At 40.6% G+C, this 20084-nt stretch overlaps 1 protein-coding gene across 3 annotated transcripts in view; it reads left to right on the top strand.

Annotated features, from left to right (window-relative positions):
- BMAL2 (basic helix-loop-helix ARNT like 2) overlaps positions 1-20084 on the top strand; it is a 54328-nt gene that overhangs the window by 10121 nt on the left and 24123 nt on the right. For 2 of the 3 annotated variants that reach the window (XM_070410512.1, XM_070410511.1), the window contains exons 2-7: positions 3441-3591; positions 9792-9949; positions 14680-14759; positions 16119-16211; positions 17247-17361; positions 18139-18282. In XM_070410512.1, coding sequence (XP_070266613.1) covers positions 3441-3591; positions 9792-9949; positions 14680-14759; positions 16119-16211; positions 17247-17361; positions 18139-18282 — 741 coding nt within the window. The remainder of the gene's footprint in view (positions 1-3440; positions 3592-9791; positions 9950-14679; positions 14760-16118; positions 16212-17246; positions 17362-18138; positions 18283-20084) is intronic. The other variant, XM_070410513.1, reaches the window with a different exon arrangement.

The following is a 20084-nucleotide window of genomic DNA, read 5'->3' as shown; positions in this document are numbered from 1 at the left end:
TCCTGGTCATTCCGGTTTGCTGAGGCGGTTGGCTTCCTAACTGGTATTCCTGCCTAAAATCTCTTCTCATCCATCTTCTTTTTCTTCCTCAAGGCTGTAATGGAGGCTTAAAATACCTCACAACTCTCCGACTTTGAAAAGAATGTCTTACTTAAATTGAGACACACAGTGTTTATAGCTTTCCTCATTATATCAGAGCAGTACTACAACTCCCTCTCCAAAAAGTACCCACATCCCCTTGCTTGCTAAATGCTAGTGGGAGGGCTGCCCTCTCCAGTGGCATTTATTTAAAAAAAAAAAACACCAAAAAACCCAGCTATCTTTTTAGGGTTTTCTCCAAATAGTGATTTTTATCTTCAAGAGCAAAACTAGTTTTTTTTTTTTTCTTCCAAATCCAAACATATTTAAAAGCAATACCTAGTTGTAATTGAATCAAATAATAAATAAGAAAACAGCCAAGAAAATCTTTCCCTTTCCCACTCCATCAGATGAGAAACAATGTGTGCATACGTGAATGAACTTAGGAACTGTTCTAATCTATAGGAATATCCTCTTTGGCATTGACTGTTACATAGGCATGTGAATGGACCACTAATCGCAACACTTCAACATTTTGTACTAGATTTTATTCACTGATGTTCATAATTGACACCATTTCCCAATAATTGTGTTGTTCCCGTCCACTCCATTGTACCACCAGCAGTGCTTAAGCCTTTGGTAAGGCCTGGAACTCCAGGATCCACAGAAGGATCTACTAGATTTTAAGTCTCATGAAGGAGCAGTCCCCGTGGTCGCCGTGGTATTCCCAGCCCCTGTGGCAGTGTCTGCTTCGTAGTAACTTGAAGAACATGTACTGCTGATGTGCAGGGCATTATGGGACCACAGTTGACAAGTTTCACTCACGGTGTGACTATCTAAATATGGGAATAGACTGGCCCTTTTCCTACCATCTCCTTTCTATCTAGTTGTGCTGCAAACTGGAGAACTGTTTTTTGAGTTCATTCTAAAGTTTCGAAGTCATAAACTTCCTGTTTGCTGTGTTCAGCTTCTCCCATTGACACCCGTACAATTGGTTTGTGTTCCATCCCGAACGCCATGCCCTCAAGAGCAGATATGGAGAAACTTATACCTACTGTGCAGGAGAGCCGGGGCACCTGCTCATTGTAAGACCATTGCTGGTACATAGTCTGGTGGGAATGATATCAGCAAATCCTCATCTTACCTCATACATGCTCTGAGATATATGTGGTTTTGCACTGAGCAAGCCTGGAGAATACCGGGTCCCTCCTTACTTAGTGGGAAGTAAGGACATATAGGTAACTAGATCCCTTCTGGCTCGTTTTAAGCCATGAGGCCCAGTGGCCATGCTGCAGGGAGCACAGCTGAATCCCTGAGGCTCTCTGACACCCTTGCATTGTCCACAGTCTTGCCACTTTCTCCAGCCCAAAGCAGCTCAGTGTTCCTATGTGCTGAGTGTTCGAGTCCATTCTCACCATTCTTGTCTCATCCCTGGTGTCAACCTTTTGCTTTCCTCTGTAACTCTTACTTGGGCTCTCACTTCGCCTCCATGTTATTTGGTCACAGTGAATAACTTCCCTGCTGTTTCTTTCCTTGGCTTTTTTTGTTCAACATGCCAGCGAGACATTTGGTTTGAAAACGTACATGTCATGCTGGTCACTTTTGCAGATGGCATATTTTGAGGAGGCTTCGTCAGTCTTTTAGATATCATGCAAATGCAAAAAGATGCTGAGAGGGTGACACAGAAGGAGATTAAACTTAAAAAAAAGGGCAATCACCTATGTACAAAAAAAATGCTCATGTATGAAATGATAAAGATGGGGCTTAACAACAGCCTTTAGCAAAGAGATTTGGGTTTAATCGGGAAGAGACTGTATGGGAGTCAGGAGACTGCCCCAGTAGCCCCTCTTCTGATAAAGGGCAAATACCCCAATCAGCTGTCTTGGAAAGCAAGGGAGTTATATTAGACCATCTATAATGTCAGTCACAGTTCTAAAATTATTATATAAATGAATGAATCAACAGTGTAAAGGCCCAATGTATAAAATAAAAGCTAATGCAGTCTAACAGTCTTACAGATAATGAACGTATAATCAAAACATTATCAATAAAAGTTCTCCTCTCCTCTCTGTGGACTAGACAACTCTTGGGTGCTATAGTCCAATCACACCACACAGCAAAGGATTTTTAGCCAACATATAGCCGAAAGAGAGCAACCAGATAGCGACAAAGCATCGTATGGGTAAAATTCAAAAGAATCACATGGTTTGGTTTAGGACAGTGGTTCTCAACCTTCCTAATGCCGCGACCCTTTAATACAGTTCCTCATGTTGTGGTGACCCCCAACCATAAAATTATTTTCGTTGCTACTTCATAACTGTAATTTTGCTACTATTATGAATCGTAATGTAAATATCTGATATGCATCGACCCTGCCTTGAGTGTGACGGGGGCGGCGCCCCAACCCCCCAATCGGCTCTGCTCTGAGCCCGACCAGGGGCTGCACCTAGGGATTGGGCCTGCCCTCTGCCACCCGGGAGCGGGCCAAAGCCAGCACGTCGTTATCTCCCGAGGGGTCCCAGACTGCGAGAGGGGCTGAGGGACACCCCCCCTGCCAGTGCACAAATTTTTGTGCACTGGGCCTCTAGTGTATAAATAAAACAGTATACATGATGCTTTCAATTACTTTAATGATAACCATAGGGATATTCTAAAAGGAAATCTCTAAATAGTAACATTGGTTTGTGAAATTTGGTATTCCCCCTTCCTTTCTACTTTCTTTGTGTTTTCCATGTTTTCTTCAGTATTCACTTTTTTAACAATTAGATTGAGAAAAATAAATTTAAAAGTATGGACTAACAAATACATTTCTAATATTTAAATGTACACAATTATTCTTTCTATGTTATATTGTTTAGTTGATATTTTTAAGACAGAAAAACGATTTAAAATGTGTGATATGGGTATATATAAAGTAAAAGTTAATGTTTAAAATTAGGTATCTTATTGTGCTTTATCTTTTTATATCTTACTAGAGGCCTGGTGCACAAAATTCGTGCACTTGGCGGGGGGGGCGGGAGGGGAAGTCCCTCAGCCTGGCCTGCACCCTGGGAGTCCTTGGGGGATGTCGGGGGGGGCGGGGGGGAGCGGGCCTAAGTCGTCAGTCGGACATCCTTAGCACTGCCACAGGGGTGGGAGAGGCTCCCACCACCACCGCTGCGCTCACCAGCCGTGAGTCTGGCTTCTGGCCGAGCGGCACTCCCGCTGTGGGAGCACACCGACCACCAGGGGGCAGCTCCTGCATTGAGCACCTGCCCCCTGGTGGTTAGTGCGCATCATAGTGACCAGTTCTGCTGTTCGGTCAATTTGCATATTAGCCTTTTATTATATAGGATTGTGCTTTATCTTTTTACCTCTTATAGGTAAAGTATTGATAGAAGACAACTGGTTCATTGATCCAATGGTTTCCAATCGTATGAGCATATGGGCAAAACCAATAGCTGTTGGATCCTTCAGCCCACACATGACAGAATTTCCAAGAAAACGAAAAGAAAATGATTTGGATCTGTCCCAGTAAGTGAATTTGTTCCTTTAACCTCATTAAATCTTTGGCTCTAGGGACAAAAAGAACAAGATTACTTTTTAAGTCATTAATTTTATTTATTAGATGTGGTAACATTTGTATAGGGGCAATTATTTATCCATCCAACTGCCACCTCTGTCATTGACTGACCTGGCACTTTTCAGTCCAGATCTGAAGGTTATTAGGTATCCAGAATGGACAAGTAGAGTCTGAAAGACGTATAACAACCTAAGGTTAATTTATTTAATGTTTATGGTCACAGAAAGAGACTTGTCTTCCTAATTTGCTTCTCACCTTACTCATCATACTCATCATTTATATAGCATCCTTCCTAGAGACTCAGGGCATGAAAACCAGTCAATAGATATGAAATTGATTTTGTTCATGGAGCCTCAAAGTATTAGATATTTATAAACAAAGAAGAATATCTAAGAATGTTTACCTTTCTTCCCTGTTGGTTTTGAATGGAGAGTTGGTTCTCTAAAGAGTTATTGCTGAAGAGTCCCTGGAATGTAGTAATTAAGCATTTTTTGAGTACCTACTATTTGACACCTAGTAGGCCAGGAGGGAGAGATACAGATAAGACCCCAGAAACTCATACAAATGGAAAAGATACAAATAATTATTACACATCATAAGAACTGCTATACTAGAGATCCTAGGTATTATATTATGGCAACAAAGAAAGTTGGGGATTTAAATAATATTGGGATCAAGAATATTTCTAGAGATGTTGAGATACACTACGTTTTAAATGAATAATGGAAATGAGCGATTCAGAGCAGGAGTAGAGAAGATGCTTGGAAAGCACACTGCTGTTCTGGAAACAAGTTGTCACATAGAGCAGAGGGTGCACATGGAGGAGGAGCTATGACTTGAGGGATAAACGTGGACTAGATCCCGAAGGTCCGCTGAACAAAAGAATCTCAAAATTATCTTGAATGTGGTAAGAAAAATGGAAGCATTTTAAGCATGAGAACTTTTCTTCAGATTACATTTCTTAAAATTTCTTGCCTTTGTACTTAAAAACTTTTTTATTGTAGTAAAATATCTAACAAAATTTTCCATATTAATCATTTAGTGTACAATTCAGTGGCATTAGTCCCACTTAATGTTCAGCTGTCACCGTTGTCTGTTTCTAAAACTTTTTTATCACCTCAGTCTGAAACTCTGTACCCATTAAATAATAATTCTCCATGCCTCTTTTCCCCCAGTCCCTGGTAACCTCTAGCCTACTTTCTAGCTCTATGAATTTGCCTATTCTAGATATTTCATATAAGTGGAATTATACAATATTTGTCCCTTTGTGACTGCTTATTTTACTTAGCCTAATGTTTTCAAATTTCATTCTTTTTAATGGTTGAATACTATTCCATTGTTAGTATATATCACATTTAGTTTATCCATTCATCTGCTGATGGACATTGGGGCTGTTTCCACCTTTTGACTACTGTGAATAATGCTTCCAGGAACATTGGTGTACAGTACCTGCTTTCGATTCTTTTGGGTACATACCTAGGAGTAGATATGGTAATTCCATACTTAGTGTTTGAGAAACCAACAAATTGTTTCCCACAGTGGCTACACCATTTTACATTCCCACCAGCAATGTACGAAAGATCCCATGTCTCCACATTCTTGCTGACACTTGTTATTTTCCATTAAAAAAGCAAAAAGCTATCCTAGTAGGTGATCCATTTTCAAAGGATCACTCGAAACAGCATGGAGGATGGGCTGAAGGAGGAAAACCCAGCAGGTAGAGGAAACAGCTGAGAGACTTTTACTAGGAATTCGGTATTGAGAGCGTAGCCCTGGACAGGAAGGACACATTTTAAAGATGGGATCTCTTTAGATTTCATGACTGTTTGTTAGGGAGAGCAGGAAAATAAGTGTCTTTGAGTTTCCTGACTTGGACGGATGGATGCTGGTATCATTCCATGAGGCTGAGGGAAAGAGGAAGAATTCAGTTTTGGACACAATGGTAATGTGATGTTTATGGGATCTTCAAGTAGGCGGGTGGCTATGAGGGTTGAGGTTGAGCCTGGAGGTAGAGTCAGACACCATGAATACACAGAAAGCAGGTGTGGTGATTGGCATGGGTGCGGCCACTCGGGGGCTGAGGATATACTCTGGTACACGAGCCTAAATACAGTAAAGGAAGGGGAATCCTACCCAAAATGTGAGAAGACCTGGCCCTACAGTGGGAGTAGTATCTCAGAAACCAAAGGAAGAAAGTTTCAAGAAGAAGAAGGTAGGAAAAGGGGCAAATCTGGAGAATGTTTTGTATTTGCTTTCAATTTAATTTGTCTGTGGTTGATTCAGGGAGCAGGCCTCCATTTTATTCAAAATGCAATCAAAGTAGTTTTCAGGGAAAGCTTGCATTCTTTTTTTTTTTTATGTATTTAAATACATGTTTAAAAAGAGATTGGAAGGAGACCCATTAATATTAACTGTGGTTATTTCCAAGTGAGATTATGGGTGCTTTTCCTGAATTTTCAAATGCCCCTTCAAAAAAATAATACATTTGGAAATAATTTGTTAATGTGGAAAGTATTCTATCACCATTAGTGTATTTCAGTTTGGTAGTGGTCTGGTGACTAAATTTCTAAATTAATACAAACACATGTATGTATATTTAGATATAAATATTTATACACACATATATGTACATATAGTATATTTCCTAGCAGAATGTAGTAATGTGATAATTAATATTATTGGCAAGTGATCAAAGTTTTCAGTTTTCAATATTTCTTAGTCAGATGAATCGTTAGGCAAAATAAATTCCTTTTGATTAAAGGTCTGAGACTTTTAGTGCATTTTCAGGCTATTCTAATGCAGCTACTATAAAATTTTTGGTTAAACCATCAATTGCTTTAAAAAGAATAACTTTATTTCTATAAAATTATATTCTTAATATATTGGCATGGGATAATTTTTAACTAGGGCACCAGTTTTTGTTGTCAGTTAACATAGTTGTTACCCTGACAGAGAAGATGTGCTTCTTGGCTTTCATGGAAAAGCTCACGTAACAGTAGAAGTCATTTCAGGTCATTAGGAGCTATGATAGTACCTGTTACTAAAGACTTAATAGGAAATTAGGTTGATTGGACCTAATCTCATCTTTATCTCTCTCTCAAGAATTACTGAAAAGCTGTTTCATGTAGTTTGAAATTTTATCCTGCTTTTTGTAGAATGGTAGATGGTGAACAAGTAAAAATGAAGTCCTTCAGGGGCGTTGAGCTGTATAGATGGTCCACGGTGGGTCGGAAAAGTCACACATGCTCACCTTTAGCCAAAGCCAAGGGTGAGGTCAAGAGAATGGATTCATGAATATTAGGTTTTTCTCACCTTATGCTGTAAGAGGTAGTGATCATCAGCTACCTCTTACCTTTCTTTTCTGTTTGAATAACAATTTGGCTTATGTGTCTTTGAACTTTTCTTAGAGTAGCTGTTTATGAAGAACTATTATTTTCTTTCAACACTGGAGAGAAGCTGATTCATGCTGTAAACAAATCAGAATTACAACAAACATCTGATTAGGAGTCCAGCATCATGAATTTTTTGTCAATTGTTTCAATATCAACAACATTTTTTTCTACATCTGGCAGCATGGCCAGATCTCAGCTTTGCCTTTTCTCCATTGATTCTGTTTTATTGATATAATTCTCCCAAAAACTGACATGATTCAAAGTGGCAATAACAGCATACTAAATTAAGAACCAGAGCCCTGATAAATTATTAAGCAGAAACTAGCCTCTGGATACATATGCCTTTCCTTAATAAAATCCGCTGGAAATCTTTTCATTTCTCCTGCAAGTAACCTACCTTATTAAAAAACGGGTGATTTCACCTTTCTGTGAGTTTCCTAGCTTCCACCATTATCATTCATTGCTCTCTTCAGTGGCCTTGCTCTCACCTCCCTCAAAACCCTAGCTGAGAGAGCATAACATCCTTCCTTTGCTGTACACTCCTGGAATCAGGCATCTCTCGCTGTTGCTGCTGTCTATTCTGATGGGTAACACTGGTAGAAAGAAGAGGTGACCATTCTAGCAAGAGGGTAACTGTAGCGTTCTTTTAATCATACAATTTTAATCTAAAAATTGCTCACGAATAGGCCAAAGTATGAGTCAATAAATTTTATGCAAACACACATATAATTCACATTCCATCCAGTTTACCCAAAAGTACATATTTTGTTCCAGGAGTGGCGTTGCCCAAGAGTGAATGGTTCGGGGGGGGGGGGGGGGTTAGCTCCATCTGTCTCCATCAGTGCTGCTCCCCACTTCCATGTAGAAATATTACAGTTCCTCTCATGTATTTTAAAGTTCCTGTAAAAATAGATCAAGGCAGGTCTCCTACTTACTTATCTTCTTTCCCATTAGGTTGTTTCCCCTAAACTCTTCTTACATAGAAGTCATGATTGGAGGAGAAACAGACACATGTTTACAGTTAAATATGAAGAGTAAAATAGCCTATTTTGGGAAATCTAAGATGTACAGTTCCCCCTACCTTTTATAATCTGTGAAAAATGTCTTATCATCTTTGGCATTTTCCTGTTAAATTAGCAGCATTTTTTTCCTCTTCTTGTAATGCATTAAATATTAGTGCATCTTACAATTGATTGTGGCTTAGATTTGATGAAATATAGTAGTGGCATAAAAAGTCCTGAGGTAGCTGAGAGGGAAGTGATTAATTGTACAGCAGGCAAAGAAAGCTTCCCAGAAGAATACCTGAGCTGGGCTTTGAAAAAGGAGTAGCATTTTCCTAAGAATATAGAAGGGAAAGACTTTCTAAGCCTAGTAAAAGCAAGACATAGAGATGATATGAGGTGATGTGGCATGTTTGAGGACTACAGGTAATTTGGCATTGCTGCTGCATGACATTTGGAGCAGCAGGGAAAAGACAGGGAGAGGTCAAAGGAGTTGAAAGGATGAGGCAGAGGATGGAGAAATTTGGGGTGTCATTGGGGAGTTTGGCCATTCTTGGGCTGTGGTGAAATGCATTTTGGCAGTTTTATGCAATGGGATTAGATGGTTTGATTTGTTTAGAAGTAATAATTCTGGAAGTAGTGGGCAGGATAGACAAGAAAGGGAAGACAGCGGTGGCTCCAGGGCTGGCAGTGGGTGCAGGTGGGGCCAGTGCCGGCAGCAGATGTGAGCACCAGGTGGGACGGCGGTGTGCGGGAGCAAAAAATTTTCAGTAACCAGAGGCTCGCCCCGATGACAGCAACCGGCACCCCGCCATGTTCCATGTGCGCCTCCTGGTGGTCAGCGCATGTCATAGCGACCGGTTCTGCCGTTCAGTCTATTTGCATATTAGGGTTTTATATATATAGAAGATACGCATGATACATGGGATGAGAGGAGAGGGTAGACTAGAAGGGGTCAATGAGGGAAAAGGTTCATCTGTATAACTTTTATCAATTAAGATAAATTCTTAAAAAGTCAGGAACTGGGTAAAGATAACTTTTAACAATTAAGATAAATTCTTAAAAAGTCAGGAACTGGGTGAAGTATAAGCATTTAAAAGTAAGTAGCTTATGAGTAGTTATGAGGGAGAGAGATCTCTTAGGGTGAAGCTATAGGGTGAGAAAAGAGTGGTGCCAAGTAGGAAGTCTTTGGAGAAACCTGCACTTAAAGATTTGAGGGGACTGAGCCGAGCAGGGAGGATGGAGGTGCCCGGGTGAAGAATGAGGAATGTTAACAGTGTCAAGTTCAAGGGCAACTAGGGGAAGGGCGTTTGCAGAGGGCAGAAACTGGAGCACATTATAGACCTCTGAGAAAGAGCTATGGAAGAGAATGAGGTTACGATGCTGATAATTGTCTAAGCGAGTATCACAGAGGCATGAGCTCTGAATAGAAGGCTGCCCATCTTCCTTTAAGACTGGAGGGAAGCAAGAATACCACCCATCCTGGCTCTCAGACAAATGTCTTAGTTCTTGAAGGTGTCAGGATATAAGGTAGGGTAAGGAAGGAGCAAGGATAGTGGCTGAGTTGAGAGCACTGTGAATTTCATGTGTGCTTCCTGTTCCCAACAGCTCCTTCCTCTTCCCCAAGCAGCACCTGCAGGGCCATGGGTGGGAAGAACAGTGTGTACTTGCTGCCTCCACGCAGGCTCTGGCTCACGCCTCTGGGTCACCGTGGGGCTGCTGAATGTGAAATGTAAAGGAGGTTCTTTTCCTTCTTAGAGAAGCTCACAGCCAAACCGAAAAGCGGAGGAGAGATAAAATGAACAGCCTGATTGAAGAACTGTCTGCAATGATCCCCCAGTGCAAGCCCATGGCACGGAAGCTGGACAAACTGACCATTCTACGAATGGCCGTGCAGCACGTGAAGTCTCTAAAAGGTGAGTTTGAACATGGCCTCCACACCTGGCTTTGTGACATCCTCCCTGTCACTGAGGTCTCCGATTGGTCTGGCTTCTTGTCGTTGGCTAATGAGATGCTTTGCGAAGGTGTCTTTCAGCTTTGGAGACATTAATTCGATGCTTGACCATATTCTGTATGTGGAGAAGATGCTAATTTGGACGTCAGGAAACTTGGTTCTGCTAAAAGCTTTATCTTCAGCTATGTGTGAATTTGAAAAGTCTTTACATTTCTACTTGTTTTCCCATGTATGTAACACAAAGATAGTAATGCCTGCCATTATGTGCCTCTCAGTATTTTAGAAGTTCTGAAATGTATTATTATAGTTTTAGGTTGTTGGCAGATTTCCATTCTTCGAAAAGAAAATCTTAAATTCAGCCAATTTCTCTGAAAACGTCAGATTTAGGAGCAGCAGTACCTTAAAATGCAGCACACCTTCCTCCTGTAAGGGGTTCTCACTTGGTATTAGACATTGGATGAAGGAGGTCCTCAGCTATTGCTTCTGGGGTTTACATGGTCATTTCTGACCCAAGCAGCTCCCCAACTTGAGCTTGAATTTTAAATTGAAGTGTGTGTGTGTGCGCGCGTGTGTCTGGTCAAAATCACATTGTTTTTGGGAGTAACCCCAGGCCAACTTGGGGGAGGGGCAGTATGATGGAAATAGAATTGAGTTTTAGATACGGGAATGTTAACGACACAAATTGATTTTGAGAAGATGTAGCAGAGGAGTGAGCTACAGGCCACAGAGGAGACTCTGAAAGTTCAGATTTGTGAAGATCTAAAAGATTATAGTAAAATTTGGTTCTTTTTGAGCCAAACAAAACCCCACCAAAAACAAAACACCAAAAAAAAAAGTTATAAGAAAGGAATAAACAAAGGATGACCAAGGTTCTTGATTAGATCTTTGTCCTCCTACATTGCATTCCAGGAAAAGGAAAGTCTGTTTAGAGGGACTTGGCCAAGTGACTTAGGGGAGAACAGTGTTAACCTAGACTTCCAGTGAAAACTGGAGCCCAAAGAGGATCTTATTTCATAATAAACAAAAAAATCCTGGCCAATCCATTCTGATTGACAGAGGTAGGGGAGGACGAGCATATACAAATTAGGAAGTAAAATTGCAGACAGCTATTGAAGGCCTGTTTAATAGTAACTTGTGCAAGTTGTAAAAATAGATACTTTAAATCATCTTCCTTAGATCTCCACATATGGTAGAAAAATGGCACATGCGCTTCCACCCGCGGACTCTGTGCGGATCTGGAGAGGAGGCATTGGGGAAGAGGAAGTGCAGTCCTTGATGGTGTCAATGCCACGCAGAGCAGCTCAAGTGTTGGGATACTGCCTGGCAGGCTTCCTGTTGGGAGCATGATTGGCGGTCTTATTTTCCTAAATCTGTTGTGAAATGACATAAATAAGATTCTCTTTTACCTACTACTAGGTCTTGCATAAGTTGCATGCAATATTTCCCTTAAATCTTTTAGCAATGAACATTTGCAGGCTCAACTGAGGTCATTTGGTTGCAAACCTAAAATTGCCCAATAATTTTCACATTTGCAATGTCCCAAGGGAGGAGGACCTTAGGGAGAAGCCATGAGTCAGTTAATTCAACCAACACCAGCTGATTATTGACAAGGCTCCTGTTCTGTGCTGGGGATATGAAATTGAATGAGGTAAGATCTCCGTGCTTGAAGGGTTCACGGCCGGTTGAGGGAGATGGACCCACGAAGAGATCAGTAAATGTTACAGTGGAGGAATGAGTGAGAGGAGAGTAGGCAGGAGACACTGTCTACACCAAGAGAGGATTTCTGGAACAGAGCATAGATTTCACCAGTGGCCCTTCAGAGCCAAAGTGAGGATGTCGCGAGTGCTGCCTCAGCGAGAGGACTAAAAGCAGTTGTCTGCATTCCAGCGCACTACCAGAGTGCACCCCAACTCACCCCCACCAGAGACACTGGGTCATCAGAGGCTGCATGTGGATCATGCTATTTTGGTCTGTACATAATTACCTTAAAGAAAGAAGAAGGGTGAAATATATATATTTTTTTTTACTGCACTCTCCAGCAGTGCTTCTCAAACTCTCTGGGTGAAGGGCAAGTGTTCCCCACCCCCATCCCTTGTAAAACATAGCACAGTTGGTTCTTGGAAAAATGTTCATGGGCTGGGATGCCACAAGGTTACATTTCTATAATGGTGTCTAAATGCTTATTCTTAATTTCTGTACTCATCTCACCACAGTTGACCGATGACATTGGTCTATAGACCACACCTCGAGTAGCCCTGCTTGCAGCGTGTGCTTTTAGAGAACCTGTGGACATTCTGTGTGTGTGGTCTTAATACCTGGGACGGTAGTGTGTGCCTGTGGGTCCTGGAGGCAAACCTCCTGGGTTCAAATCCTGGCTCCCCGACTTAATAGCTATGTGACTTAACTTTCTTTTTTTAAAAATATATTTTATTGATTTTTACAGAGAGGAAGGGAGAGGGATAGAGAGTTAGAAACATCGATGAGAGAGAAACATCAGTCAGCTGCCTCCAGCACACCCCCTACTGGAGATGTGCCCGCAACCAAGGTACATGCCCTTGACTGGAATCGAACCTGGGACCCTTCAGTCTGCAGGCCGACGCTCTATCCACTGAGCCAAACCAGTTAGGGTGTGACTTAACTCTCTAATCCTCAACTTCCATAGCTGTAAAATAGGGATAATTCATTTGTCTCATAGGATTGTTGTTTAGAGTAAAGAATAATGCATATACAAGGTGAGCACAGTGTTTACTAACAATGAGAGTGGTGGTAAGGGGAGGAGAAGAAATAGTTGGTATTTTGACCATTATCCTATCCTTTATAATAAAGAGCTAATATGCTAATTAGACCGAACAGCAGAACGAGACCATCTGGACAAAACCGGGGCTTCGAAGGCCAAGCCCCTTGCACAAATTTCATGCATTGGGCCTGTAATTATCATTATAATGATTATTCTCATTATAACAATCATTATTATTATTGTCATGTTGACTTTTTTTTTAACCTGAACACTGTAACAAAAGTAAGTGATTGTCTCCTCATTTGTTTTTGCCATCAGAAATTAGTCATATTTGTTACCTGCCCATCTTTGGCAGGTGTACAGCATATCACAGCATGCGTTTTATTAACTCTCCTCACCCTGGTTTCAGCTCTGCTCTCACTCCCTCTGTTTCTCCTCAGCACGTCCTCACTCACTTACTCATTCACTCACCTCACCAGGGCTCGCCCCTTCCTGCTGGTTTATACTATCAGGGTTTCCCTGGCACTCTTCTGCTTCGGGCCAGACGTGGAAATGTCACTGCCTTGCTCAGGTTGATTTATTGCTGAATCCTAGCATAGCACTCAGAGTCTGAATCTTTTAGCCCTTTCTCAATGCTCTCCTGTCTGGCTGCTGTGTAGTAGTAACAAGAAATCACTCAGTGAATTCTTTGAGGCCTACCTAGAAGGTAGATTCCAGAAGAGAAGATTTTCTTTTGCTTATGCCAGATTCTCAGGGGTGCTACCAGTCTGAGAAAAACACTTTTTTTAAAAATATATTTTATTGATTTTTTACAGAGAGGAAGGGAGAGAGATAGAGAGTTAAAAACATCGATGAGAGAGAAACATCGACCAGCTGCCTCCTGCACATCTCCTACTGGGGATGTGCCCGCAACCCAGGTACATGCCCTTGACCGGAATCGAACCTGGGACCTTTCAGTCCGCAGGCCGATGCTCTATCCACTGAGCCAAACCGGTTCCAGCTGAGAAAAACACTTTACCAAATCATAATAAGAGATGTTTTTTATTTTCTGGCTTTGTTTTCCTCCCACCACTTAGGTAATTGGTGAGTTTGGGCTGTTAATCCATTCAAGAGTCAATTCATGGTTAAAATTTCTCTTGTAAAAGCAAGTTTCCTTGCAGTCCTCAGAAGGAGGGGGTTGGGGGTAAGGAGGTTGGGAAGTATAAAGGAGAGAGCATTGATTTACCTCGGAATCACCCTCTCTCAGAGTTATCTGGGGACAGCACACCTTGGTTGATGGACTGTCTCCTGCGCCCCCTTGTGGCCATGCAGGGTTTTCCTGTGTCAGGGTTGTTGGATGCCCTCAAGCATTCCTGTTTTGAGCTGATAATTCCTCATTAGCTCTTCAGATGCTTTAGAGAATTTCATTTTAATACAATAAGCTCTGTGCTAAGGATGTAAAAAGAATTATTTTATTTATATTAGCAGAAATATATTACTTTAAAGTAGCAGAAGTCTCCATGTGATGTTTAAAGGGTCATATGCAAAATCCTATGAATCCATGAAATTTGTTTAGAATTCCAGAATCGCCCCATTCAAGGTAGTTCATATGAGAGTAGTTTTATTAAGCTAAGATATAAAAATAACTAGATTTTTGAATATTGTTACCTATTATAATGTTATAGATGATGTATTAGTTGTTGTTTTCTTCTTTTTTTATATATATACAGCTCTTACTATCTGCACATTTGAATCTATAAAGGAATAGTGGTTCCAAGAATTTACATTCTAAACACAGGACTTTTTAATCTAGTAATAAAGAAAGAGAACGATCACAGAAGAGGTCGTAGGATGCGCTACAAGTACCATCACTCTTCTCAACAGTGGCAGCATCGCTAATGTTCACTGAGCACCTACCACATGTCCAACCCAACCCTACTATATTTTTAGTAACTTTTTGACTTGCTTATTTTTAGGTATGAGAAGTTCTTATGCAGGAGATATTTATCGACCTTCATTTATTCAGGATAATGAGCTCAGACACCTAGTCCTTAAGGTAAATAAAGAAATGTATTTGCCTAAGTTGCATTTGCCCTTTCATTTCTATTTGAATGGGAGGCGGATTTTCTTGTTTGCTTTCTGTTCTAAACATACAGGACTCTACATTACACCAAATTTCCTTTAATATAAAATTTGACCTACACAAGTAACCATGTCTTAGTCTGGGCTAATGAAAGTAGAGAGGGAAGCGAGGCACTTCCTAAAATATGGAGCAAGGCTTGTCTTTAATGCCAAGCCCCTCACACTGCCGAGTGCACTCACCTCCCATACGGTAGGACCTAGTCCTCACCGGTACCTCCTGCAGAGCCGTCTGTCTTGTATCCTATTCCTTCAGGATCCTGTTCTCTGCCCATGAGCCAGCCACTGCTTACTTAATGAGTTGTTAGGCCATGCTTTGGCATGGGTTTTTGGATTCACTGGTCTAGAGGTTTATTTGACATGGAAAATATGACCACGTCATTGGCTCATTCTGCCCCCAGGACTAAGTGTCTTAATCTTGTGTTTTGACTACTGGGCTGTAACCTATAGTTTGATTAAACAAAAGTATTCTTCATGTCCCTCTTTTATTTGAACAGCTGAATTTAAATATCATATTCCTGATAGGAATATCACAGATTTTTTGTAGAAAACAGAAGTATTTTTAAAGATGGTGAAATATATAGTATGCTTTGGAAGCTTTCTCACCGATTTTTTTTTAAGCCATAACTTAATATAACCCCCAGAACACGTCTGCCTAATTCACGCCATGTTTGTTTCTAGTTGGTAAACATTAGTTTAAGAAATGTCAGGTGGGAGTGCCAGACTCTTCCTCTGTCCATACATATCCATTTCCAAGGTTGCTGCACAGGGGATTTACTGCGTATACTTATGGAAGTTGCCATCTGTGAGAATTCTTAAAACTTAGTTTTGATTAATAGCTTATCATTATTCAAGAAGTATAAAAAGATGTACAGTAAAATACTTTCATGCCTTCCTCGTCCCCAGTATGCACATCTTTCCATCTGCACACATCCACAAGGCGGTCGTTACTGATGGGTATCTCTACAGAGTTTCTGTATGCAGGTGTGTGGAATTTGGTGTAGGTAATTTTTACATTGTGAAATATTTAACTAATCCCTGGCTGAACTTCCCATGTGAAAAAAAAAACATATTAATTTGGTCAGGGGTCCAAGGTGATGTTCTTTATAAATCTATTTATATACATCTTAAGACAATTTCTTAAAATTAATTTTACTACATTTATGACCACTCTGTTGGTTTTATTGCTACAACAGTTTCCTCAGAAAGGGAATGGATGTGTGTGAGAAAGACAGATGATATTTTTAAAATTTATTTTTGTATTTTTATATCCTAGACTGCAGAAGGCTTCCTGTTTGTGGTTGGATGTGAAAGAGGAAAAATTCTCTTCGTTTCTAAGTCAGTCTCCAAAATACTTAATTATGATCAGGTATGCAAAGGATATTTCCCACACTATGTTTAGATTTTTTGAACAAAGATTTCAGAGCTCTTTTTCTGAACCCTTTTTTCTTTCTTTTTTTTTTTTTTTTAAATATATTTTATTGATTTTTTACAGAGAGGAAGGGAGAGGGACAGAGAGTTAGAAACATCGATGAGAGAGAAACATCGATCAGCTGCCTCCTGCACATCTCCTCCTGGGGATGTGCCCGCAACCCAGGTACATGCCCTTGACCGGAATCAAACCTGGGACCCTTCAGTCCGCAGGCCGACACTCTATCCACTGAGCCAAACCGGTTTCGGCTGAACCCTTTTTTCTATTGGGCTGTGTCCTGGGTTGGATTTTGTCTTTTGATAGTATGGTAACTTTTTTAACAGAGTGGTAAATCTAAGTTACACCATAAATTCACAGTTATTTTGTGACTTCCATGTGATATGATAATATACTTACTTTACTTTTACCAAGGGTAAAGTTTATTTTTTTATTTTTTTTAATATATTTTTTATTGATTTCAGAGAGGAAGGGAGAGGGAGAGAGAAATACCAATGATGAGAGAGAATCATTGATCGACTGCCTCCTGCACACCCCCTGCTGGGGATTGAGCCCGCAACCCAAGCATGTGCTTTTGATGGGAATCAAACCTAGGACCTTCTAGTCCGCAGTCCAACGCTCTGTCCACTGAGCCAAACCAGCTAGGGCGCCAAGGTTAAAGTTTAAAATAAATCCTAATATGACTTAGAAGTAACATATATGAATGGGGGAATGTTGACAAGAGTTAATGAGAGTAAACAGAATACCAGTGGTGAGGTGTTTGTGTGTACCCAGTTATGGCTGGCTGTGCATGTATTTCTTTTTCTATCTACAGGTATGACCCTGCTTTTAACACTGTTGTTCTCATACAGTGTAGTAGATGCATCTTTGAGATTAACTAAAAACAACTTTAACAAAAGAAAGTATTATGTCTGTGTGAAGATAGGTAGGAAAATTATGGTACTGATTTTAAATGAATGTCTACTTTATATATAGGCTAGTTTGACTGGACAGAGCTTATTTGACCTCTTACATCCAAAAGATGTTGCCAAAGTAAAGGAACAGCTGTCTTCTGACATTTCACCAAGAGAGAAGTTAATAGATGTTAAAAGTAAGTGCTCATCTCAGTGTGCTTACCATTTCATGTAAATATAATTAGTACTTAAAAGTATAGCTATACAATGTTCTTGAAAAGTTAGATTTTTTTAAAAAAACAATATAATTATATAGACAATTCCTATATTCATATAAAAATAAATACTATATTCATATGAAGATGCTTTGAGAAAAATGTGATTGCTTCATATTCACTCTTTTTGTATGCTAATAAAATCTTTACAAGAAAGTATCTTTTGGGATAAAAAATTGCTGAAGTTTTCACTATTCAGCTATTGCTGAGAGAGAATTATTCTCTTATATGGGTTAGGTCTATTCATTCTGAAACACCATGTATAATATTGCTTGGGAGTTATAAGTATTCTTTATTTTCTCTGAAAATACTTAGCTTCTCTGAAAATGCTTAGTGCCAAATAATCATTTATAATGTAAAATAATGATACTTTTTGCCACTGATTACTATTATAATTGAGGTTTTTTTTCTTTTTAATTTTTATTTCATTTAAAATGATCTTTATGCTCCACCCCTTCGGGGGCGGGGTATAAAAATAAGTTGAAAGTTTGTAAGTTATCAAAAATATGATTGCTTGACATGTACATTTTTTTGGTATGTTTCACTTTCTGGCTTACATTGATACTGTTTTAAATAACCATTTCTTTTCTATATATAAAAAATGTAATAGATGATCAGAAAAGTGTTAGGAGATAAATTTCAAAATTGCTTAAAAATATTCTTTTCTACCTATTCTCTCGCCTCTTCCTCCTGTGCAAGCGGGTTTGCAAGTTCACAGTAATGTCCATGGCAGAAGGACTCGAGTGTGCTCTGGCTCCAGACGGTCCTTTTTCTGTCGGATGAAGAGTTGTAAAGTCTTTGTCAAAGAAGAGGACGACTGTTCACCCGATGCAACGAAGAAAGGTATCGTTGTGAAGTGCCAGGTGGTTTAAGGCGTGGGTATGAAGTTAGTGTCCTAATTAACATCTCTGCACTTTAGCTGACCCCCTAGCCCAGTGGTTGGCAAACTCATTAGTCAACAGAGCCAAATATCAACAGTACAATGATTGAAATTTCTTTTGAGAGCCAAATTTTTTAAACTTAAACTATATAGGTAGGTACATTGTTATTAACTTAATTAGGGTATTCCTAAGGCTTAGGAAGAGCCACACTCAAGGGGCCAAAGAGCCGCATGTGTCTCGCGAGCTGCAGTTTGCCTACCACGGCCCTAGCCTGATAAGGGAGGAAGATTGCTTTGTGTTGTATTAGGTCTAGTGGGAGCTGAGTGACCATTGCCCTCACTGCAGTGGATTATAAAGAACCAAAGTACACACCCTAGGTATGCCTCCTTTAGGAGTTCATATTAACATTAAAGTGGGTGAAGACATGTAGACCAGTTGGGAGGACCTCAAGATACATTTCAAAAGATCTGTTCCCCAATAAGGCAGACCCTAAGGAATGAACAGTGGACACATTGAAGTTTTAAGAGGACAGCTTGGTGACATGCTTGTCCACCATAGTGAAAGTTGAATCCTGAGTTGAGAAGTGCCCAGTATGGAAGAGAAGATCGAGCCTGCTAAGTCTATGGCTCTGGCACCTTCCAGAAGTTTACCAGGCTCAAATCTTCAAAACAGAATACCAGCGGCAGCCCCAGGCCATCCTGCTGGAAGGAATGGAGAATGCAAGCCTATGGACAGGTCACGACCATGAAAACACAGGCAACATCTCTTTTCCAGGAAACCTTCCCTGGCACCCTCCCCTTTCTGATTGGCTTGAGTCCTGGGTACCCACTTTTGGTAATCCTATCTAATAAAGAGGGAATATGCTAATTGACCCTCATGCTGTTGTGCACCTGCCTCTGGAGTCCCCCAGTCCCCTCAGCTCCCCAGTCCCCCAGAGCTGGCCCGAGGTGCAGGCAAGCCTCAGATGGTGGCTGCCCAGCTGCCCAGGGCCACCCGAGGCTCAGGTAACCAGGGCCAGCCAAGGCTTGCGCTGCTGGCAGTGGCAGCAGCAGAGATGTGATGGGGGCATCGCCTTCTCCTGATCTTTGGGTCACCTCCGGCCCCCAAGGACTGTGAGAGGGGACAGGCCGGGCTGAGGGACCCCCCCCATCCAGTACATGAATTTTCATGCACTGGGCCTCTAGTCTATTCATAAAACTGAGCATCTATTATATTTGCTGCCGTTTCCACACTGTATTGAAATTATATTCTTTTATATTTGCCTCTCACACTAGAATGAGAGACTCGTGTCTCCATAGTTCCTCGCATATAGATATGCACACATTTACTGATGGCATAAGTGACCGTTCTCCTGTCCTTTGTTCCTGATTGGTGGACCACATAATTGACTCAGAGCCCAAAGAATAGTTAAGAATCCAGTGAATTAAATACATTGTAATGTTTTTGTTTTGCCCAAGAAGCAATTGGGACATATTTTAAAAGTTTTTATCCCAAGAAGTTTTTAGCAAATGCTATGGACTGAATTGTGTCCCCTAAAATTCATTTGTTGAACCTCTCACCCCTCAATGTGATGGTATTTGGAGATGGGATCTTTGGGAGATAATTAGGTTTAGGTGAAGTCATGAGAGTGGGGCCCTCATGATGTGATTAGTGCCCTATAAGAAGAGACACCCGAGAGTTTACAGTCTGTGAGCACAAAGCTATATGGTAGCTGTCTGTGAACCCTCACCAGAACTCAGCTATGCGCCCATCCTAATCTCAGAA

The sequence above is a fragment of the Myotis yumanensis genome, unplaced genomic scaffold, assembly GCF_028538775.1.
Source record: "Myotis yumanensis isolate MYYU_CA2020_CCGP unplaced genomic scaffold, mMyoYum1.0.hap1 SCAF_3, whole genome shotgun sequence".
Taxonomy (NCBI): Eukaryota; Metazoa; Chordata; class Mammalia; order Chiroptera; family Vespertilionidae; genus Myotis; species Myotis yumanensis.
This window is presented reverse-complemented; position numbering and strand designations above follow the sequence as displayed.